This window comes from Lethenteron reissneri, chromosome 63, assembly GCF_015708825.2.
Source record: "Lethenteron reissneri isolate LAM-NWPU_2019-01 chromosome 63, ASM1570882v1, whole genome shotgun sequence".
In the NCBI taxonomy this organism is placed as follows: Eukaryota; Metazoa; Chordata; class Hyperoartia; order Petromyzontiformes; family Petromyzontidae; genus Lethenteron; species Lethenteron reissneri.
Window position 1 is genome coordinate 6676416 of NC_083841.1, and position 25204 is coordinate 6701619.

The 25204-nt window shown below is 54.6% G+C and overlaps 1 protein-coding gene across 1 annotated transcript in view; it reads right to left on the reverse strand.

Moving 5' to 3' along the window:
* ELAC2 (elaC ribonuclease Z 2) overlaps window positions 1-24201 on the reverse strand; it is a 44677-nt gene extending 20476 nt beyond the window's left edge. The window contains exons 1-12 of the mRNA XM_061577068.1: window positions 23686-24201; window positions 20224-20285; window positions 18245-18295; window positions 17476-17546; window positions 16796-16860; window positions 15183-15240; window positions 12343-12411; window positions 10874-10926; window positions 9735-9793; window positions 7680-7752; window positions 4715-4827; window positions 1571-1669 (exon numbers count right to left, since the gene is read on the reverse strand). Coding sequence (XP_061433052.1) covers window positions 1571-1669; window positions 4715-4827; window positions 7680-7752; window positions 9735-9793; window positions 10874-10926; window positions 12343-12411; window positions 15183-15240; window positions 16796-16860; window positions 17476-17546; window positions 18245-18295; window positions 20224-20285; window positions 23686-24201 — 1289 coding nt within the window. The remainder of the gene's footprint in view (window positions 1-1570; window positions 1670-4714; window positions 4828-7679; window positions 7753-9734; window positions 9794-10873; window positions 10927-12342; window positions 12412-15182; window positions 15241-16795; window positions 16861-17475; window positions 17547-18244; window positions 18296-20223; window positions 20286-23685) is intronic.
* Between the last annotated feature and the right edge of the window lie 1003 nt (window positions 24202-25204).

Below are 25204 nucleotides of genomic sequence, written 5' to 3' on the forward strand. Positions count from 1 at the left end.
GGTGTGGTCCCGGGAGCCTACGATGGAGTCTGGAATATTCCACGGAGGCTAACCAGGATTGGTGGAAAGGTACCACGTGACCCGGGTATTAAATAGGGGTGGAGACGAACAACACGTGGTCAGAACTGGAACGAACGAGGGAAGGGGCCACGCGAGAGCGGGGTACCAGGCTGCCACGTGGTCCAGGCTGCCACGTGGTCCAGGCTGCCACGTGGTCCAGGCTGCCACGTGGTCCAGGCTGGACCACGTGGTCCAGGCTGGACCACGTGGTCCAGGCTGCCACGTGGTCCAGGCTGGACCACGTGGTCCAGGCTGCCACGTGGTCCAGGCTGTACCACGTGGTCCAGGCTGCCACGTGGTCCAGGCTGCCACGTGGTCCAGGCTGGACCACGTGGTCCAGGCTGGACCACGTGGTCCAGGCTGCCACGTGGTCCAGGCTGCCACGTGGTCCAGGCTGCCACGTGGTCCAGGCTGCCACGTGGCTGCGCGTGTCTTTCTCTCTCTCTCTATCCCTCTCACGCTGTCTGTCAGCAGCGTGAAGGAGTGTTGTAATGAAAGACGAATAAAGACCGGATTCCAGAAGTGGCCTCAACGACCTTTATTACACAAGCTTGAGCCGACCCTTGCCAGGGGTACGGCTCTACCCTCGGGGCTCTTCTCTTCACGACAACCGCCTGGGGCCGTTGAGAGGTGCGGCTTCTATCCAGGGCCGCGGGCGGGTGGCTCGCTCCGCCCCAGCCACGCCTTGCTTCTAGGACCTTCCACCAGCTCCTGGGAGGGTGATGTCATCACCCAGCCCCCCTCCCGGGGGGGGGGGGTCTGCGTCCCGGGATCCGTTATCCCATCGGGGTTACCGTTGGCCACTTGGGGCGTAGCCCTTTAACACTGGGCTCAATCACGCTGCTGTAGAGGCGTTACGGGCAGGCGAACAAACACACCAGGGGTGGTTATGTCCGCACGCGGAAGGATGCTGACATCCACGTCCGCATCGTTTAGCCCTGGGGGGCTGAAACGGCGCTGGGATCCCCCACGGTGAGCCGCTGGGCTCGGGGTTCAGTGTTTAGCTTAAACCAGTGAAGGGCGAAGAGCGGCGAGATAGGCCCTGGGACTCCCCTGGATCGCCGTCCTTCTAAGGAGCGACCAGGGCAAGCCAGTGGCGTGGCCCCGAGAGCCCAGAGCCGATGTTCTTGCAAGAGCCGGTCTGGTGGCTCAGGGTGCCGTGATCCCAGCTTGACCAGAGCTGGATCAGCTAGCCTCCCCTAGCTCTCGAGTGGAGGACCTGGGAGTGGGCTAGCCGGGTTGGAGATCGTGGGATCTCCCTGTTAGACGGGTGAAGGGGCCGATACCCCTTCGAGTGTTGTATACCTTGGCCTGTGTAGAGTGGAACGGTTAATAAATAAGTGTGCCTCCGACTACGTCGTCCAAGTCTCTTTGAACCTACTACACTGCCATTACCCCTATTGACACGTGCGGGATGCTGGCTGACAGCATGGGGAGTGCACAATGACACCTCCACGCGTCCACAGCGTCGCCACCGCGGGGGCGGGGGGGGGGGTGCGGCTGGCCTCACCTCTGCATCCAGTCCTGGTAGAGCGGGTGGCAGACCACGTGGTCTGGCGCCATGTGCACGACCAGGGAGAGCCGGCTCTGATCCCCGCCCGCCTGGTACCTGCACGGCGGTGGCGGCGGCGGCAGAAAGACAACGTCTCAACGCCAGCGACGTCGCTAACTCTCTCCCCCGCCCCCACCTCCTCGTCCTTCCAGAACCAGCAGCTCTTGCGCGGCCAACGTTCAGCCGACGTTGCCTGCGCGTCGACGGCCGCTATTAGGGAGCCGCTGGGAGCCATGCACTTTTAAATCATCAAGATTTTAAAAGACTCGTTTCTTTAGAACTGCTGTTTGTGTTTTAATTTGTTGACCCCCCCCCACCCCCGACCCCCGCACCTCCGATTAGCAAGGTTGGCTACGTACGGTGCGAAAGAAGTTCAACACACACACACACATAGCTACCCCATCACTACCCCCACCACTACCCCCACCACTACCACTACCTCCATCACTACCACTACCCCTATCACTATCCCTACCACTACCCCTATCACTACCCCCATCACTACCCCCACCACTACCACTACCTCCATCACTACCACTACCCCTATCACTATCCCTACCACTACCCCTATCACTACCCCCATCACTACCCCTACCACTACCCCCACCACTACCCCCATCACTACCCCTATCACTACCCTATCACTACCCCCCATCAATCACTACCCCTACCACTACCCCCATCACTACCCGCCACCACTACCCCTATCACTACCCTACCACTACCCCCATCACTACCACTACCCCTATCACTATCCCTACCACTACCCCCACCACTACCCCCACCACTACCCCCATCACTACCCCTATCACTACCCCCTATCACTACCCCCCATCAATCACTACCCCTACCACTACCCCTATCACTATCCCTACCACTACCCCCATCACTACCCCTACCACTACCCCTATCACTACCCCTACCACTACCCCCCATCACTACCGCCACCACTACCCCTATCACTACCCCTACCACTACCCCCATCACTACCACTACCCCTATCACTACCCCTACCACTACCCCCATCACTACCGCCACCACTACCCCTATCACTACCCCTACCACTACCCCATCACTACCACTACCCCTATCACTACCCCTACCACTACCCCCCATCACTACCGCCACCACTACCCCTATCACTACCCCTACCACTACCCCCATCACTACCACTACCCCTATCACTATCCCTACCACTACCCCCATCACTACCCCTACCACTACCCCCACCACTACCCCCATCACTACCCCCTATCACTACCCTATCACTACCCCACATCAATCACTACCCCTACCACTACCCTATCACTACCCCTACCACTACCCCCATCACTACCGCCACCACTACCCCTGATCACTACCCCTACCACTACCCCCATCACTACCACTACCCCTATCACTATCCCTACCACTACCCCCATCACTACCCCTACCACTACCCCCCACCACTACCCCCACCACTACCCCCATCACTACCCCTATCACTACCCCCCATCAATCACTACCCCTACCACTACCCCTATCACTACCCCTACCACTACCCCCATCACTACCGCCACCACTACCCCTATCACTACCCCTACCACTACCCCCATCACTACCACTACCCCTATCACTATCCCTACCACTACCCCTACCACTACCCCCATCACTACCCCCTATCACTACCCCCACCACTACCCCATCACTACCCCCTATCACTACCCCCACCACTACCCCCACCCCTACCACTACCCCCATCACTACCACTACCCCTATCACTATCCCTACCACTACCCCCATCACTACCGCCACCACTACCGCCACCACTACCCCTATCACTACCCCCACCACTACCCCCACCACTACCCCCACCACTACCCCCACCACTACCCCCACCACTACCCCCACCACTACCCCCACCACTACCCCCACCACTACCCCCACCACTACCGCCACCACTACCCCTATCACTACCCCCATCACTACCCCCACCACTACCCCCACCACTACCCCCACCACTACCCCTACCACTACCCCCACCACTACCCCCCCCACTACCCCCACCACTACCCCTACCCCTACCACTACCCCCATCACTACCACTACCCCTATCACTACCCCTACCACTACCCCCACCACTACCCCCATTACTACCCCTATCACTACCCCTCATCACTACCCCTATCACTACCCCTATCACTACCCCCCATCACTACCCCCATCACTACCCCCACCACTACCCCTACCACTACCCCTATCACTACCCCCATCACTACCCCCATCACTACCCCCTATCACTGCCCCTACCACTACCCCCATCACTACCCCCATCACTACCCCCATCACTACCCCCACCACTACCCCCATCACTACCCCTACCCCTATCACTACCCCCATCACTACCCCCTATCACTACCCCTACCACTACCCCCATCACTACCCCCATCACTACCCCCACCACTACCCCCACCACTACCCCCATCACTACCCCCCACCACTACCCCTATCACTACCCCCATCACTACCCCCATCACTACCCCCACCACTACCCCTACCCCTACCACTACCCCCATCACTACCCCCATCACTACCCCTACCACTACCCCCATCACTACCCCCATCACTACCCCCATCACTACCCCTACCACTACCCCCATCACTACCCCCACCACTACCCCCACCACTACCCCCATCACTACCCCTATCACTACCCCCATCACCACCCCCTATCACTACCCCTACCACTACCCCCACCACTACCACTACCCCCTATCACTATCCCTACCACTACCACTACCCCTATCACTACCCCTATCACTACCACTACCCCTATCACTACCACTACCCCTATCACTACCCCCATCACTACCCCCTATCACTACCCCTACCACTACCCCCACCACTACCCCCATCACTACCCCTACCACTACCCCTATCACTACCCCCATCACTACCCCCTATCACTATCCCTACCACTACCACTACCCCTATCACTACCCCCTATCACTACCCCTACCACTACCCCCATCACTACCACTACCCCTATCACTAAGATAATGGGTGAGCCCTGCACGAGTTTGGCCGAGTGCGGCGAGCGAGGCTCGTGGCGGCCGATCGTACCGGTGGAGGGCGGCGTTGGAGGTGACGGGGCTCACGAAGGACGCGTCCGGACATTCCACGACCAGGAACATGGGGCCCGGGTCCGAGGGCGTCAGCACCTCCTCCGGACGGATCTGCACAACAGAGATTCCCGCACGGTGGTCTGAGGCCCGGTCTCCTGGAGCCGAGTCTCAAGACGCTGAGACCCGGTCTCCTGGAGCCGAGTCTCAAGACTCTGAGACCCGGTCTCCTGGAGCCGAGTCTCAAGACGTTGAGACCCGGTCTCCTGGAGCCGAGTCTCAAGACACTGAGACCCGGTCTCCTGGAGCAGAGTCTCAAGACGCTGAGACCCGGTCTCCTGGAGCAGAGTCTCAAGACGCTGAGACCCGGTCCCCTGGAGCCGAGTCTCAAGACGCTGAGACCCGGTCTCCTGGAGCAGAGTCTCAAGACGTTGAGACCCGGTCTCCTGGAGCCGAGTCTCAAGACACTGAGACCCGGTCTCCTGGAGCCGAGTCTCAAGACGCTGAGACCCGGTCTCCTGGAGCAGAGTCTCAAGACGCTGAGACCCGGTCCCCTGGAGCCGAGTCTCAAGACGCTGAGACCCGGTCTCCTGGAGCAGAGTCTCAAGATGCTGAGACCCGGTCTCCTGGAGCCGAGTCTCAAGACGCTGAGACCCGGTCTCCTGGAGCCGAGTCTCAAGACCCTGAGACCGGTCCCCTGGAGCCGAGTCTCAAGACACTGAGACCCGGTCTCCTGGAGCCGAGTCTCAAGACACTGAGACCCGGTCTCCTGGAGCCGAGTCTCGAGACACTGAGACCCGGTCTCCTGGAGCCGGGTCTCAAGGCACTGAGACCCGGTCTCCTGGAGCCGAGTCTCAAGATGCTGAGACCCGGTCTCCTGGAGCCGAGTCTCAAGACACTGAGACCCGGTCTCCTGGAGCCGAGTCTCAAGACCTGGGACCCGGTCTCCTGGAGCCGAGTCTCAGGACACGGAGACCCGGTCTCCTGGAGCAGAGTCTCAAGACGCTGAGACCCGGTCTCCTGGAGCCGAGTCTCAAGACACTGAGACCCGGTCTCCTGGAGCCGAGTCTCAAGACACTGAGACCCGATCTCCTGGAGCAGAGTCTCAAGAGCTGAGACCCGGTCTCCTGGAGCCGAGTCTCAGACATTGAGACCCGGTCTCCTGGAGCAGAGTCTCAAGACAGCTGAGACCCGGTCTCCTGGAGCCGAGTCTCGAAGACACGTTGAGACCCGGTCTCCTGAGCCGAGTCTCGAAGACACTGAGACCCGGTCTCCTGGAGCCGAGTCTCGAAGACACTGAGACCCGGTCTCCTGGAGCCGAGTCTCAGAGGAACTGAGACCCGGTCTCCTGGAGCCGAGGTCTCAAGACACTGAGACCCGGTCTCCTGGAGCCGAGTCTCAAGACTAGCTGAGACCCGGTCTCCTGGAGCCGAGTCTCAAGACACTGAGACCCGGTCTCCTGGAGCCGAGTCTCAGGACACTGAGACCCGGTCTCCTGGAGCCGAGTCTCAAGACACTGAGACCCGGGTCTCCTGGAGCCGAGTCTCAAGACCCTGAGACCCGGTCTCCTGGAGCCGAGTCTCAGACACGGAGACCCGGTCTCCTGGAGCCGAGTCTCAAGACACTGAGACCCGGTCTCCTGGAGCCGAGTCTCAAGATGCTGAGACCCGATCTCCTGGAGCCGAGTCTCAAGACGCTGAGACCCGGTCTCCTGGAGCCGAGTCTCAAGACCCTGAGACCCGGTCCCCTGGAGCCGAGTCTCAAGACACTGAGACCCGGTCTCCTGGAGCCGAGTCTCGAGACACTGAGACCCGGTCTCCTGGAGCCGAGTCTCGAGACACTGAGACCCGGTCTCCTGGAGCCGGGTCTCAAGACACTGAGACCCGGTCTCCTGGAGCCGAGTCTCAGGACGCTGAGACCCGGTCTCTGGAGCCGAGTCTCAGGACGCTGAGACCCGGTCTCTTGGAGCCGAGTCTCAAGACACTGAGACCCGGTCTCTTGGAGCCGAGTCTCAAGACACTGAGACCCGGTCTCCTGGAGCCGAGTCTCAAGACGCTGAGACCCGGTCTCCTCGAGCCGAATCTCAAGACCCTGAGACCCGGTCTCCTGGAGCCGAGTCTCAAGACCCTGAGACCCGGTCTCCTGGAGCCGAGTCTCAAGACCCTGAGACCCGGTCTCCTGGAGCCGAATCTCAAGACCCTGAGAGCCGGTCTCCTGGAGCCGGGTCTCAAGACACTGAGACCCGGTCTCCTGGAGCCGAGTCTCAAGACCCTGAGACCCGGTCTCCTGGAGCCGAGTCTCAAGACGCTGAGACCCGGTCTCCTGGAGCCGAGTCTCAAGACGCTGAGACCCGGTCTCCTGGAGCCGAGTCTCAAGACCCTGAGACCCGGTCTCCTGGAGCCGAGTCTCAAGACGCTGAGACCCGGTCTCCTGGAGCCGAGTCTCAAGACCCTGGGACCCGGTCTCCTGGAGCCGAGTCTCAAGACGCTGAGACCCGGTCTCCTGGAGCCGAGTCTCAAGACCCTGGGACCCGGTCTCCTGGAGCCGAGTCTCAAGACCCTGAGACCCGGTCTCCTGGAGCCGAGTCTCAAGACCCTGAGACCCGGTCTCCTGGAACCAAGTCTCAAGACACTGAGACCCGGTCTCCTGGAGCCGAGTCTCAAGACCCTGAGACCCGGTCTCCTGGAGCCGAGTCTCAAGACCCTGAGACCCGGTCTCCTGGAACCAAGTCTCAAGACAACACACGCAGACACACAGACAACACACGCAGAGACACGCGCACAACAAACGCAGACGCACACAGACACACACGCAGACACACGCGCACAATAAACGCAGATGCACACGCAGACACACGCACAACACACGCACAACAGACGCCGACACACACACAACACACACACAACACACGCAGACACACACGCAGACACACGCGCACAATAAACGCAGACGCACAATGCACCGACCTCTCGTCCGTTGAACACCACAGACTTGCCGTTTTTAAAATCTGTGACCATGGGTCCCAGGTCTTTAGTTCCTCTGCAAACGCAAATAAACAAAAATCAAACACGGCGGTTGGGAGAGCCGTCCCTTCCCACTCACCGACGCACGTCACAGACCAAAGCTCCCGCCAACAAAACGAGCCGACCCACCTGACACCTCGGCCAAGCGAACGTGGAAGGTCCAGCGCCCACTTGCGAGTGCGTCTGGGATGGACTGGTGGGTCAGGCGTTTACAATGGCCGTGTCAGGCGTGCTGAAGCCAGCAACACTGAGATCCTGGGGTCTGATAATTATCAGACAATTATAATTGGTGTTTTACCCTTTTAGCTGGCAACCAAACTGACACCGTCTTTTACAAGGAGTCATGTTTGCATTGACCACAATACCTGCGGTCAAAATTCAAACAAAAACACATAACTCTGATAATGTATGCACTGTCCTTGAAGTTGATTGGTCCACACCCGAGACAGCTTTCCTTAGAGTCCAGTCTCACATTGTGTTGGACCAGATGACGCCAAAAAGCGCACAACTCAAAGACAATGCACCATCAGAGTATGAGAGCTCGGGGTAAGCATTTACACCATTGGAACCTCTTTTGCCAGTAGCAAAATATGAGACTAGGCTCTAAGAAAATCTGTCTCGGGTGTGGACCAATCAACTTCAAGGACAGTGCATACATTATCAGAGTTATGTTTTTTTTTGCATTCCGACCGCAGGTATTGTGGTCAATGCAAACATGACTCCTTGTAAAAAACTGTCAGTTTTGTTGCCAGATAAAAGGGTAAAAAAACAATTATCATATTTTGCTACTGGCAAAGGAGGTTCCAATGGTGTAAATCCTGGGGTCTCTCTGTCTCACAAGGTTCACAATGGCCGTGGGACAGACGCTGAACCAGCAACACTGAGAACCTGGGTTCAATCCCAGGGCCTGGGTGTCTCTCCCTCTCAGGGTTCACAATGGCCGTGTCAGACACACTACGCCAGAAACACTGAGAACCTGGGTTCAATCACTAAGCCCGGGTGTCTCTCTCTCTCTCAGGGTTCACAATGGCCGTGTCAGACACACGAAGCCAGCAACACTGAGATCCTGGGTTCAATCACTAAGCCCGGGTGTCTCTCTCTCTCTCAGGGTTCACAATGGCCGTGTCAGACACACAAAGCCAGCAACACTGAGATCCTGGGTTCAATCACTAAGCCCGGGTGTCTCTCTCTCTCTCAGGGTTCACAATGGCCGTGTCAGACACACGAAGCCAGCAACACTGAGATCCTGGGTTCAATCCCAGGGCCTGGGTGTGTCTCCCTCTCAGGGTTCACAATGGCCGTGTCAGACACACAAAGCCAGCAACACTGAGATCCTGGGTTCAATCACTAAGCCCGGGTGTCTCTCCCTCTCAGGGTTCACAATGGCCGTGTCAGACACACTACACCAGAAACACTGAGATCCTGGGTTCAATCCCTGGGTCTGGGTGTCTCTCTCTCAGGGTTCACAATGGCCGTGTCAGACACACGAAGCCAGCAACACTGATGATCCTGGGATCCAGGTTAAAGCCAAAACTCTGGGTCTCTCTGTCTCACGATGGTCGTAATGGCCGTGGAGCAGACGCTGATCCAAGACCACGAGTTTCTGGGTTCAATCCCCGGGCCTGGGTGTCTGTGTCTAGGCCTCGGCAAGGTCAAAGGTTAAAGGTAAAAAAAAAAAGCAATGACCCTACCTTTACCCTACCTTTTACCTTACCACAATACAATCACTCTAACCCTACCTTTTACCCTTTAGCAAGGTAAGGTAAAAGGTCAAAGGTCAAAAGCAACGAGCCTACCGTTACCCTACCCTTCACCTTACCCCTTGGGCATGTCGACACCTTTACCTTTTTACCCTTTTACCCGGTAAAAAGGGTAAATTACCTTACCTTGCCGAGGCCTACCCCGTGTCTCAGGCGATTCGCAATGGCCGTGACAAGAGATGACCTCGTGAGCGCGATGTGGGTGAAGCTGTTGCGTGCGATGGGCACGCGAACTCACATGGGCAGTCCCAGGGCCTTGGCGTTCGTCAGAAGGAAGCTGCCTTTGCGTTCATGGAGCTGTTGGGACACGAAGAACCACCGTTTAAGCCTCAACAGACTGTTGGGGCAAGCGCAGTTAGCGAGTAGTAGCAGCACACACTAACTGATTACGAATGTAGCATAATCACAATAAAACACATTCCAAATGATTACTAATCTACAACTTGCATCGTAACAATAGCCTGATTACCAATCTAGTATATAATTACAATAACTCCCCCCTCGAATCTTTGCACCTGATGAGTTAATGAGTTAATGATGATGTCACCCTGCTGCTGCTGCTGCTCTATATAAGAACGGGAGACACAGCAGAGCCTCACCATTCTGGCGAATTGCCCGATGATGCTGGATGCAATTGCCAGCGAAACGTCGTACTACTCAAATTGTAAATGTTGTGGTTTCACGCTTCAACACACCGGTGGGGGCTAAAGCAGTGAACTATTTGTCTTTTGTCAACGTGACACTTTTTTACTGATTGGCCGTGTGTCGGGTGGTGGTGGAGGGTTACAACACATTTATAAATAACGCGATCTAAACCCAAAAACGTTGATTATGAATAACATTGGTCGCGAAAGCCTGCTACGTGTTAAGCACCTGTGAAGGCCGGCACGGCACACGAGGGGGTGGGTGGCCAGCACCACGCCCGGCCGCCTTTGTCTCCCCAACGGTGATGTTTTACACACACCCCCAAAAGAGACTAATTTAATGCCGAGTCGACCTAGGAGAAGAACAGGACCGGTTCAGATATTCGCCCATGGTAAAACTGGACTTCCCATGGTAAAACTGGACTTCCCATGGTAAAACTGGACTCCCATGGTAAAACTACTACCATGGTAAAACTACTCCCATAGTAAAACTGGACTTCCCATGGTAAAACTGGACTTCCCATGGTAAAACTGGACTTCCCATGGTAAAACTGGACCGCCAGTGGTAAAACTACTCCCATGGTAAAATTACTCCCATGGTAAAACTGGACTTCCCATGGTAAAACTAGACTTCCATGGTAAAAAAACTGGACTCCCACGGAATATCGACCCACACAGCCAAATCCTCCGGCTCCAGGAGACGAGTGTTTGACAGGCGCTGCACTCCAATTACCTTGCACAGGTACGCCACGGTCAGCGAAGGGTCGTCAGCCTTGGAGTCGTCTCCTGCAGACAGAATTCATCGTCAGTCAACAACGATGTGCACATCAGCGCCACGATCCTCTGCAAATGCCGTTTGCGAGCACCTATCAACGCGCGCAACAGCAGCCGCCATTCTCCAGCACGTGGTGGTGACGTCACCACGGCGCTTGTGCCAGGCTAGGTGCACCCCGAGGCAACGTGAGGTGTTGATGGCGCGCTGGCTGGAGGAGCTGCTATGGCTTGACTGAGATGACTGGCAGATGCATCACCTGTACCCTCTAATGTGCCAACAATCACACTCACAATCACACGCACACTCACACGCAATCTCACAACACTCACACACCATCACACACAATAACACACACAATCACACACTCACACAATCACACGCACACTCACACACAACCACACACAACCACACACAACCACACACAACCACACACGCAATCACACGCAATCACAATCACTCACACAATCACACGCACACTCACACGCAATCACACAACCACACACGCAATCACACAACCACACGCAACCACACGCACAATCACAGACGCACTCACACACAATCACGCACAACCACACATTCACACAATCACACACGCGCCATCACACACTTACACGCGCAAAAATATGCACAAAAACAAAGACCCCCCGTATAGCCTTAACAGACTGATGGGGCAAGTGCTGTTAGCGAGCACCTATGAAGACCGGCACGGCACACGAGGGGGTGTGTGGCCAGAAACACGCCCGACCGCCTTTGTCTCCCCAGTGGCGATGTTTACACACCGCACCAGGTACTCATTTGAGGCCGAATCGACACACACACACGCAATCGCACACACACCCAACCTCACACATTCATACTTTCACACGTACAATCGCACACACACGCACAATCGCAGCACACACGCACAATCGCACACACGCACAATCGCGCACACACACCCAACCTCACACATTCATACTCTTGCACACACACACGAACACACACGCACACATCCAATCTCACACATTCATACTCTCGCACGCACACACACGCACACAATCGCACACACACCCAACCTCACACATTCATACTCTCGCACACGCACGAACACACACACACACACCATTGCACACATTCATACTCTCGCACGCACTCGCACACACACACACACAATCGCACACAAACCCAATCTCACACATTCATACTCTCCCATGCACACGCACGCACGCACACACACAATCGCACACACACCCAACCTCACACATTCATACTCTCGCACACGCACGCACACACACGCACACACAATCGGCGCAGACAGACAGACACAAACACCATCTCGCGCATTATCACTCTCTCATTATCGCCGGTGGTCCCAAGGCCCGTAACGGACATTCCACATTCCTGGGGCAGGACCAAACCACCGCCACTGCACCAAGCAGCGTCCTCACCGAGGATGGGGATCTGTTGCACCGCCATCGTCTCATCCACCGACTCCATCTCCGTGCACGGCTCCACCACTGCCAAACAAAACACAGCAGGGACATCATCCCAAGCTGCCCCCATGCCCCCCTCCCCACCATTGCTCCCTTCCTGCTGCCAGATTCCACACACCGATGTACCAGCGACACGTCCCACCAGGATCACTCGTACAGCAGCATCATCATCACCATCACCACCATCACCACCATCATCACCATCATCACCACCATCATCATCACCATCATCATGAATCGTCTTCATGGCCACCTGGCTTCAGGTCTTCCCCTTGTCACAGAGAGACACCTGAGCCAGGGGTTGAACCTTCGACCCAGCAACTCGGCAGTGCCGGCTCCGTGCCACCGCCGTGGCCATTATGAGGAGAGAGAGACACCCATACCCAGGGCTTCAATCTTGAATGAAAAATTCTCTCAGCGGCGATGGCTGTGGCACTAACACGGCCATCGCGACACCGTGAGAAACCCAGACATCCAGACGAAGCGATCGAAACCTTCAACTCGGCAACTCGGCAGCGCCGGCTGGAGCCACCGACGTGGTCATTATGAACCTCCTTGCAGACACCAAGCCTCTAGACTTGAACCCAGGATGTCAAGACGTTTAGCGTCCATCGCATAGCCATGATGAAGCCCTTGAGAGAGAAATCCTGAACCCAGGGTGTCAAGAGTGTCAGCAGTGCCGGGCACAGCAACTCCGATACGGGCAATATAACTCACCCGAGTCATCTGACCTCCTTTATAGCAACACTAGTTTTACTACCCGGCTTCGCCCGGGACTTGGATTCGCCACGCCCGGCCGCCTTTGTCTCCCCAGTGGCGATGCTCACACACCGCACCAGTTACTCGCTTGAGGCTGAGTCGACCTAGGGGAGGCCCAGGACCGGTGAAAATAATCGTCACCGGTGGTGGCCGTGAGCGGGAGTCGAACTCGGGTCGCCGGGTTCGTAGCGCGGCGCGCTACCCGCTACATTACAACGCGTTACGCTTCCACATGCGCGGGTCACGTGACAGATGTGACGTCACGGCTCACTCGCCGTGCAAAAAATATCTGCATTAAATTTCGATTGAAAGCTTTCGTGACTGCAGGGATTCATCTTCTTGGTTCTTTCGGTAAAGTCACGTAGAAGGGAAGTAATAAAATAATAAAATAAAACATAATAAAATAATTCTCACGACGTTTCGGCCACAACGCAAGTGGCCGTCCTCAGGTGAAGAGCAGGTCTGTCGAGGCGACAGCGTCTAAAAGAAACACCACCACGCTTGGAGCATCTATTTAAGCTAGGTTGGAAGGGGGGAAAAATGCGCCTTGACAAAAGAATCTGCATATCAAGAGAAATTTAGCATATTTATGGGAAATGCAGGAATGCGAATAGTGCTAATTTGTGAAATGCGTAGGAGGTGGGCGGGGGGTTTTCAAAGTCATATTATGCCCGTGCATTATGCAGGATTAGCAGCATCAAAGGGAGGGGGCAGGGGCAGGGGTAGCATTAACAAAGGGAAGGAATGTGAATAGTATGTAGCTGCAGTAACTAAACCACCACGTACAAAGCTAAACTATAAACTACATAGTATCATCAGTATGCTAAATATACTCTCAATAAGCTGAGCTGCCAACCGTAAGCAATACATTACAATTCTAGGTCGCAAAAAATATAATGTGCTTCCAGCTAAACTTTTTAAACTTTTTCCTTACATCGGACGCTTGTGTTGCGCCCGAAACGTCGTGATTTGTTTTATTTTATTTTATTTCTACCCACGTGACTTTACCGAAAGAACCAAAGAGTATGGATCCCTGCAGTCACGAAAGCTTCAAATCTTTCTGTACTTTGCACGCAGCAGTGGCTAGAAGATGTTAACTACCTCGCCTGCTTTGCAGGAGGTCGTGGGTTCTATCCCAACCCTGACGATGCCTGCTGCTGTATATTTGGAGTTTGCATGTCTCTCTCTCTCATCATCATCACGGTGGCTAGGAGATGTTAACTACCTCGCCTGGTGTACAGGAGGTCGTGGGTTCGATCCCAACCCTGACGCCTGCTGCTGTATATTTAGAGTTTGTGTGTCTCTCTCTCATCATCATCACGGTGGCTAGGAGATGTTGACTACCTCGCCTGGTGTGCAGGAGGTCGTGGGTTCGATCCCCCTGTGGTCGTGTAGATTTTTCTCCGGGTCCTCCGGGTTTTCCCTCCACATTTAGAAGCGTGCATCTTGAGGTCTTTGGCTGCTATAAATTTCCACGCGACGAAAAGCTCACTTCGTTGAGCTGTCATTTGCGAAAGCCAGGCCGCTTCTGAAAACGAGCTACCTAGCTCAGCGGGCCTTACCTGGCAAAATAATAAATAAAATGTTTTTTTAATAAATTTCGATTTAAAGCTTTCGTGACTGCAGGGATTCATCTTCTTGGTTCTTTCGGTAAAGTCACGTAGAAGGGAAGTAATAAAATAATAAAAATAAAACATAATAAAATAAAATTATTAATAAAATAATAAAAATAAAACATAATAAAATAAAATTATTATGTTTTATTTTTATTATTTTATTACTTCCCTTCTACGTGACTTTACCGAAAGAACCAAGAAGATGTTTTTTTAATAGTTTAGTTATTTTAGGGGAGAGGATGGCGGCATTTGAACTTTCAGACCTGCTGCTTGGCAGGCAAATGCTCTTACATTTGGGCCATGCTTTTGGTTATAGAAGATTCCGGTGGAGAGAGGGGGGAGGAGAGAGGGGGGAGGAGAGAGGGGCGGGGAGGGGCGGAGGGGGTGAGGGGGGGTGAGGAGTGGGGGTCGGTCACCTACCCAACTTGAGGTCGTGGATGTTGGCAGCAAACACGTTGACTCCTTCCAGATACCTCTCCTGCGGGAGAGACGCGCCACAACGCCCGCTCACCGCCCGCTCACCGCCGCACGTCAATGCCACGGACCGTCGCGATAAAACGCCTCCGATTGACATGGTTGGCTACGCGCAGTGTACGCGCGCGCGTGCATACGCGCAAAGAGGGATCGGAGAGAAAGCAACTCGCGGCTTGACGTGAGATCGAGAAACATTTTGCGCGAAACGTAAATCGGCGTCAGGCAATGCAGTCCCTGCGGTGCGAGCCGGCTCGCGCGGATTGTGTTTAGGCTGAGCGGAGGCGCAACTGCGACATCGAGTTACGGAAACGTGAGAAATTAATTGGGGTGACCAAGGAAATTAAAACTTAACACGGCTCTCAACGGTTCACTGTTCATGCCCCAAAACACCAGAAATTCCATCGTGTCAAGCTGATGGAATTACAGAGACCCATAGACTCACACGGAGACCCACAGACTCACACAAAGACGCACAGACTCACACAGAGACCCACAGACTCACACGGAGACCCACAGACTCACACGGAGACGCATAGACTCACACAGAGACCCACAGACTCACACAGAGACCCACAGACTCATACAGAGACCCATAGACTCACACAGCGACCCATAGACTCACACAGCGACCCATAGACTCACACGGAGACCCATAGACTCACACGGAGACCCACAGACTCACACGGATAGCCACAGACTCACACAGCGACCCAGAGACTCACACAGAGACCCACAGACTCACACAGAGACCCATAGACTCACACAGAGACCCATACACTCACACAGAGACCCATAGACTCACACAGAGACCCATAGATTCACACAGAGACCCACAGACTCACACGGATAGCCACAGACTCACACAGCGACCCATAGACTCACAGACTCACACAGAGACCCACAGACCCACACAGAGACCCACAGACTCATACAGCGACCCACAGACTCACACGGAGACCCACAGACTCACAATGAGACCCACAGACTCACACGGACAGCCACAGACTCAGACAAGATGCAATGATCCACCTAGCACCTGCACACGAGCCGATTCCATCACTCCATCTCCCCAGCGGACGTCTCTGCCCGGTGCGTTCTTTCCTTAGACTGTCGCTCCATCGTTAGCCTCGACCGCTAGCCGACATCCCCTGCCATGCTTCACCACGGCGGGTCAGCGAGGGTTGATAAAGGCGCAGGAGACACCCAGGGCGGGTTGCAATACAATCTTCCCCCCATGTTAGCCACGGGCATCAAACTCAGATGGCTGGGCTAGTAGCCCAGTGGCGCTAACCACCGCGTGAAACAGCTTCTCACACGCACAGGGACGCACGCAGATATGACCACAATGAATATAAGATGATGATGATGATACTGCTACTGGCACTGCTGCTGCTGCTGCTGATGCCACGACTGGTTTTGCTGATGAAGCTTCTGCTTCTACTGATGATGATGATGCTGATGTGGATGGCTGATGATGCCGGCTGAGTTTAACCCTAATTGGGAATCGAACTCACGCTCTTCTCACACTTGGGGGCGCGGTGACAGCAACGCGTACTCACAAGCTGCGGGGGTCCAAACAAGCTGCACTCGGGAATGTTGATGTCTTTCATGGTAAGAATCATTCCTGCAGAAACAAACACAGAGAAAAACCACATGACAACCAGCTCCAGGGGACCGGGTCTCAGGGTCTTGAGACTCGGCTCCAGGAGACCGGGTCTCAGGGTCTTGAGACTCGGCTCCAGGGGACCGGGTCTCAGGGTCTTGAGACTCGGCTCCAGGGGACCGGGTCTCAGGGTCTTGAGACTCGGCTCCAGGAGACCGGGTCTCAGGGTCTTGAGACTCGGCTCCAGGGGACCGGGTCTCAGGGTCTTGAGACTCGGCTCCAGGAGACCGGGTCTCAGGGTCTTGAGACTCGGCTCCAGGAGACCGGGTCTCAGGGTCTTGAGACTCGGCTCCAGGGGACCGGGTCTCAGGGTCTTGAGACTCGGCTCCAGGGGACCGGGTCTCAGGGTCTTGAGACTCGGCTCCAGGAGACCGGGTCTCAGGGTCTTGAGACTCGGCTCCAGGAGACCGGGTCTCAGGGTCTTGAGACTCGGCTCCAGGAGACCGGGTCTCAGCGTCTTGAGACTCGGCTCCAGGAGACCGGGTCTCAGTGTCTCGAGACTCGGCTCCAGGAGACCGGGTCTCAGCGTCTTGAGACTCGGCTCCAGCAGAACTGGGCTGAAGATGCCATATTCACCAGAAAGTCCTCCCACGTTGTTCCAGCTCATCCTCGTGAAGAAAATCTTGTCAAGCCGAGACATTTTGAGCCTAGACATGGGATGAAGAAATCATAAGACACACACAAAAAGACAAAGATCCCCCGTATAGCCTTAACAAAATGTTGGGCCAAGTTCTTTTATCAGCATCTATGAAGGCCAACCCGGTACACGAGGGGGTGGGTGGCCAGCTCCACTCCCGGCCGCCTTTGTCTCCCCAGTGGTGCAGTTTAGACACCACACCAGGTACACATTTGAGGCTGGGTCGACCTAGAGGAGGCCCAGGACCGGTTCAGACAATCGTCACTGGTGTTGGCCATGAGCGGGAATCGAACTCGGGTCACCGGGTTCGTATCGCAGTTTGCTAAACGCTGCGCAACCGCGAGCACACAAACACATCGACAAGATACGGGGTGCGTCAAAAATGTTTTTAACACTTCTGAGAATTTGCTATCATATTCTTGGTTTTTTCGGTAAAGTCACGTAGAAGGGAAATAACAAAATAATAAAAATTTAACTATAAAATGATCACGACGTTTCTATTGCAACACAAGCGATCATCATCAGATGTGAAAACGGGTGTGGACCAATCAACTTCAAGGACAGTGCACATTATCAGTTATGTTTTTTGTTTGCATTACGACTGCAGGTATTGTGGTCTATGCAAAAATGACTCCTTGTAAAAAAAAGGTGTCAGTTTTGTTGCCAGATAGAAGGGTAAAAAACAATTATCATAGAGAGGACACTTACTTGTGTTCCATCATCACCCTCTGGACCCCTTCTCCACAGTTGAAGAGATATCTACGCGGCACAGAGAGAACGACAAACGCACGGGGATCAGGGCAAGCGAGACGCTGCACTGGTAACGAGGGGGCTGGCGTCTCTCCTGGGGTCTAATCGGGGTTTCTGCCACGACTCGGCCGTGTTCTCGCAAGTTGGTGGTCTCAGCTCGGTCAACGATGACTAAGCAACAAATAAAATATTTTAAAATACTTTAAAAAAACCACGCTTTAATGAGATGTACTGTCCGAGCTGCCCCTCCCCTCCTTCCACACCCCCCGCCCCCCCTGGGCGTGGCTCCCCGAGGCTTGCCGTGACGTCAGGGACCACGTGGTGATTTACAGGCAACGTCAGTTGAACATTGACAATTAGAGCCGTAAAAAATATTTAAAAAAATATTTATTTTTAAATTTCAGTGATAGAATATAGTATTGTCATCAGTATGACACAGCTATACCAAGTTTGCAGTCGATACGACATTGGGAATACGGTTGAAATTGAGTTACAATATTTTTGGATACGACAACACACACAGTAAGTGAAATAAAAGCGTGTAAAAAGTTTAAAAATATATGTTTTAAATTTTTTATGATAGAATATCGTGTTGCCATCACTATGACACACCCATACCAAGTTTGCAGTCGATAGCACATTGGGAAGTGTGTACAAATTGAGTTACAAGATTTATTTTTTGAGGTTACAACAGACGAAGTGAGTTAAATAAAAGCGTGTAATAACCCCCCGCGCTGTCACGTTCAAGACGGTTCTGCCCTTTAATTGGGAATTAAAATGTTGCTTTGAGGGTCACGCGGAGCAGGCGGCAACGTTCCTTCCCCTCTAGTCTGTGTGGAGCAGAGCGCCACCTCAAAGGGATCTCAAGCGGTAGTTCTGCGACATCCGCTTCTGTGAGCCGTTGTCCAGCACAGAGGGTGTCACCGCAACATCCCAAATGGTTTCTTGTTCTTTCTTTGTGTGGGCATCTGCATTGGACGATGAATCTAAACTAATCTAAACTGTAAAGTCACGTAGAAGGGAAATAATAAAATAATAAAAATATTAAACAGTATTTTATTATTTCCCTTCTATGTGACTTTACCGAAAGAACCAAGAATATGAATCCCTGCAGTCACGAAAGCTTTAAATCAAAATTTAATCAAAACAGTTTTTTTTTCTTTATTTTACCCGGTAAGGCCCACGGACCTATACGGCCACAAACAATTGCTCGACCACGTGGCTTGTCACGTGGACATTTACAGCTGCCAAATACTCTCAAAGTATGCCAATTCTAATTGTGGAGGGGGAAAGCAGAGGACCCAGAAACAAATCCATAAAGCCATTGGGAGATAGACACGCAAACTCCAAATATACAGATCTCAGGGTCGGGATCAAACCCACGACCTCCTGCATACCAGGCGAGGGTGGTAACATCTCCTAGCCACCGTGGCATCTACCATCTATAAACTATTATACCAGGTAAGGCCCACTGAGCTAGGTAGCTCTTTTTCAGAAGTGACCTGACCACAAATGATAGCTCGACGACAGTGGATCATCACGTGCAAATTTCTGGCATCCGTGTTTCCAAACGTGGATGTTTCCAAACGTGGAGAAACATCCACGCGACTACGGGGAGAGAGAGACACGCAAACTCTAAATATACAGCAGCAGGCGCCAGGGGTCGGGATCAAACCCATGACCTCCTGTATACCAGGCGAGGCAGTTAACATCTCCTAGCCACCGTGATGATGATGAGAGAGAGACACACAAACTCCAAATATACAGCAGCAGGCATCAGGGTAGGGATCGAACCCACGACCTCCTGTATACCAGGCGAGGTAGTTAACATCTCCTAGCCACCGTGGCCCAATGAAGCCACTGGGCAGAGGGTGGATGGGGGCAGAGGGTGGATGGGGGCAGAGGGTGGATGGGGGCAGGGCAGTGGTTGGTGTCACCTGTTGAAGTCTGAGAACAAGAAGAGTGCTGGTCCGGACCCCCTCTGCCCAGAGTTCACCACCTGGGCGGACAGATTGACAAGCGAGGAAGTTAGAATCAGAACATTCATTTATACAGAAAAAAATCCGATGAGCTATGAAGCTCTTGTGTTAACGATGTCCAGTAGAGGCAGGTCAGAACAACAAAGAGAAAAACACGATAACAGTGCAAAGTATAGGAAATGCAAATAAATCACTTCATAAAATATACAAATGTGTTTTTTCTATTTTACCAGGTAAAGCGCACTGAGCTATAGCTTCTCTATTTTTAGAAGCAACCTGGCCACAAACGATAGCTCAAAGCAGTGGCTTATCGCGTGGAAATGCTTCGCAGCAAAATAGTCAAAGACAATTGAAACGCTGCTTTTCTAAACGTGGAGGGGAAAAACCGGAGGACGCGGAGAGAAAGAATCGACACGACCGTGGCGGTGTGGGAACTGTGACTCTGTACTTGGGGAACGATGGTGAGGATGGGGTCGAGGAGAGGGAGCTTGTTATGTTTATAGGGGCCGTGAGTGTCTGTGTATGTCTCTGTGTCCACGCTTCTGTAACAATGTATTTATTTGTGTATCTCCGCCTCTGTCTGCCTCTATCGCATTCAGCCTGTATTGTCTACCGAGACCACATTGAGTTCTGTAACAATAAGAGTAGTCTTGGACAGGACGCATCACTACTCGTGTTATCATGGTTGGCTGTGCACGGTGCGAAAGAAGTTCAACATACAGGACATGTGTAGTGACATAGAGTCGGCCACGTAGCAGCATAGCGCTGCCTGCTGGCAGGGAAGGGGATCTGCAGCTCACAGGAGCCCTCACTGAATGTGATAAACCAGAGAGAGATGTAGGGGAAAGGTCACGGAAGGGTCACATCGAGAACCTGCTGGAAGGTTCCAGAAGGGGGTGTGACTGGGGGCGGAGCCAGGCCACGCTGACAGTAAAAGAGGGGCCCCGGGAGGGGTGCTCAGGGCTGTCGTGTGGAGTGGGGTCCTGTTGTGCTGCTGGAGTCTTCACCGTCGCCGCCGTCTTCACCATCTCGGCGTTGCCAGTCAGGCAGTCTACCTGACTGGGAACCGTAGCTACCAAGTGTTCACTGTCATGCCGTGTGAATAAACCAGAGTGAGTCACTACACATGTATCACCCATCTGTCATGTCTCTAACGCCATCTCCACGACTCCCAGACATCTTCTCTCCAGCATCTCCAAGACAGTACCCCCTCTCACTCACCTCGCAGTGGCTAGATGTTAACTACCTCGCCTGCTATACAGGAGGTCGTGGGTCTGCTCCCGTCCCAGACGCCTGCTGTGTATTTGGAGTTTGCGTGTCTCTCTCTCTCACCAGCATCACGGTGGCTAGGAGATGTTAACTACCTCGCCTGGTATACAGGAGGTCGTGGGTTCAATCGCAACCCTGATGCCTGCTGTATATTTGGAGTTTGTGTGTCTCTCTCTCATCATCATCACGGTGGCTATGAGATGTTAACTACCTCGCCTGGTATACAGGAGGTCGTGAGTTCGATCCCGCCCCTGACGCCTGCTGCTGTATATTTGGAGTTTGCGGTGTCTCTTTCTCTCTCTTCCCGTGGTCGCGTGGATTTTTCTCAGGGTCCTCCGGTTTTCTCCTTCAAGTTTAGAATTAATATCGCGTGATCATTTTCGATACTACTATATAGCTCAGTGGGGCCTTACCTGGTAAATTAAAACAATGTGTTAAGTTATTTTAGTCATCAACCATTCATTTATCTTCCCGTGCCACATGCATCACTCATCATCATCCTCCATCGCTCACCGTGACAATTCAAGATTTGCGTGCACAGGGAACTTTGCTTAAGTGTCCCAGCAGCCCAACCCTCTACACGGGGTTGCTTAATAAAAAAGTTTGTAACACTTCTGAGAATTTGTCAACAATTCCACGAGAGATGTGCTGCCTCTGGGGCTCTGGAGACCACCTGGAGAAGATTCCAGGCACGCGTTGACAACGATGGTTTCGTGATAGACTCTTTGACGTTTTGAAGCGATTAACATTGTAAATGTTGTGGCTTGGCTCTCCAACACACCGGTGGTGCTGTACTAGTATAATACACGATACACTACACTATACACTACACTATACATTATCCACTACACTATACTATACAGTACACACTACACTACAATATACTACAGTATACACTACACTATACTATACAGTACACACTACACTATACACTACAATATACTACAGTATACACTACACTATACACTACACTACTACACACTAGTATTGTACTAGTGACGAATTGGCCACGTTCTGTTTACGTGACAACCCTCACTAGTTGGCTGTGTCGGGTGGTGGCGGGTTTCAACGACACATTTATACATTTACGCGATCTCACCCAAAAACCTCTATTGTGTATTAACATTACATTTGTTATCATGTTAACAGCGTACTATTATACCCTCCTTTTTCCATTGACAATTATATAGTCCCATATAAGTGTAGGGGACCCCCCCCCCCTGAGGGCAGTAGGAGACCCCCCCTTGAGGGCAGTAGGAGACCCCCCCTTGAGGGCAGTAGGAGACCCCCCCCCTGAGGGCAGTAGGGGACCCCCCCTGAGGGCAGTAGGGGACCCCCCCCCTGAGGGCAGTAGGGGACCCCCCCCCCTGAGGGCAGTAGGGGACCCCCCCCCCCTGAAGGGCAGTAGGGGACCCCCCCCCCTGAGGGCAGTAGGGTACCCCCCCCCCTGAGGGCAGTAGGAGACACCCCCCCCCCTGAGGGCAGTAGTGGTACACCCCACCTTTGTGGGCAGTAGGGACCCCCCCCCCTGAGGGGCAGTAGGGGACCCCCCCCCCTTGAGGGCAGTAGGAGACCCCCCCCCTTGTGGGCAGTAGGGACCCCCCCCCTGAGGGCAGTAGGGGACACCCCCCCTTGTGGGCAGTAGGGACCCCCCCCCCCTGAGGGCAGTAGGGGACCCCCCCCCCTTGAGGGCAGTAGAAGACCCCCCCCCTTGAGGGCAGTAGGAGACCCCCCCCCCCCTTGAGGGCAGTATAGGGACCCCCCCCCCTTGAGGGCAGTAGGGGACCCCCCCCTTGAGGGCAGTAGGGGACCCCCCCCCTTGGGGGCAGTAGGGGACCCACCCCTGAGGGCAGTAGGGGACCCCCCCCCCTGAGGGCAGTAGGGGACCCCCCCCCTGAGGGCAGTAGGAGACCCCCCCCCCCTGAGGGCAGTAGGGGACCCCCCCCTGAGGGCAGTAGGAGACCCCCCCCCTTGAGGGCAGTAGGGGACCCCCCCCCTGAGGGCAGTAGGGGACCCCCCCCCTGAGGGCAGAAGGGGACCCCCCCCTTGAGGGCAGTAGGGGACCCCCCCTGAGGACCTCCCCCACTGAGGACCCCCCCCCCCCCCCCCCCCCCCCCCCCCCCAGGACCGTGCACCACCTCCACCACTCGCCTGCAGGAAGACCCAGGACGGCGTGTGTGTGAGGGCATACACAGCGCCGGCCGTGCGCCTCTTGTCTCTGCTCTTGAGGTGCTTCAGGGTCGGCTGTGAGCCTGGAGTCGAGGCGGGGCCCGCGTTCATCTCGGCGGCGCTCGGAAACTTATTGGCGAGTCGAGACGCCGCCCACGACGCCGACGCCGCAGCGCTTCGAGGCTGCGCGTCTCGCCGCGTCCCGCTGCTCAATCGCCGCAGGCTTTTCAGGCAACGCAGGCTTCTCACGGCCCGACCCGAGGCCTCGAGCGCTTTGGCGGCAACGAGCGGCGAATTCATCAAAATCTTTGCCGCCGCGCCCGGGCTCAGCGTGGCGACATTGCGTGGCTTGCAGACAGTTACAGGTTGACGGGGGGAGGAGGAGGGCAAGGTTTTGTTAGAGAGCGCGTTGCGTTGTGTGACACACAGACACACACAGACGCGCACGTGTCGAACAGCTGATTCCGGCTGAGGCGCACTGGGGTCGCGCTTCGCCATTGGTCGGCTGGGCGTGACGTCACGGTGACGTCACGCGTCCGTGAACGCGTCAGGGCGGGAGGGCGAAGTCGACTTCCCCGCCGCCATATTGGGTAGGGGTGGGTAGGTGGGTGGGGGTGTGTGTAGGGTGTGTGTAGGGGTGTGTGTGTGTGTAGGTGGGGGTGTGTGTGTGTGTAGGGTGTGTGTGTGTAGGTGTGTGTGTGTAGGTGGGGGTGTGTGTAGGTGTGTGTGTGTAGGTGGGTGTGTGGGTGGGGGGTGGGTGTAGGTGGGGGTGTGTGTAGGGTGTGTGTAGGGGTGTGTGTGTGTGTAGGTGGGGGTGTGTGTGTGTGTAGGGTGTGTGTGTGTAGGGGTGTGTGTAGGTGGGGGTGTGTGTGTGTGTAGGGTGTGTGTGTGTAGGTGTGTGTGTGTAGGTGTGGGTGGGGGGTGGGTGTAGGTGGGGGTGTGTGTAGGTGGGGGTGTGTGTGTAGGGTGTGTGTAGGTGGGGGTGTGTGTAGGTGGGGGTGTGTGTAGGTGGGGGTGTGTGTGTGTGTGTAGGGTGTGTGTAGGGTGTGTGTAGGGTGTGTGTGTGTAGGTTGGGGTGTCTGTAGGTGGGGGTGTGTGTGTGTAGGGTGTGTGTGTGTAGGGTGTGTGTAGGTGGGGGTGGTGGGGGGGGGTGTGTGTAGGTGGGGGTGTGTGTAGGGGTGTGTGTCGGTGGGGGTGTGTGTGTGTAGGTGGGAGTGTGTGTAGGTGGGGGTGTGTGTGTAGGGGTGTGTAGGTGGGGGAGGGTATGTGTAGGTGTGTGTGTGTGTAGGGTGTGTGTGTGTAGGTGGGGGTGTGTGTAGGTGGGGGAGGGTATGTGTAGGTGTGTGTGTGTGTAGGGTGTGTGTGTGTAGGTGGGGGTGTGTGTGTAGGGGTGTGTAGGTGGGGGAGGGTATGTGTAGGTGTGTGTGTGTAGGTGTGTGTGTGTAGGGTGTGTGTGTGTGTAGGTGGGGGTGTGTGTGTGTAGGGGTGTGTGTGTAGGGTC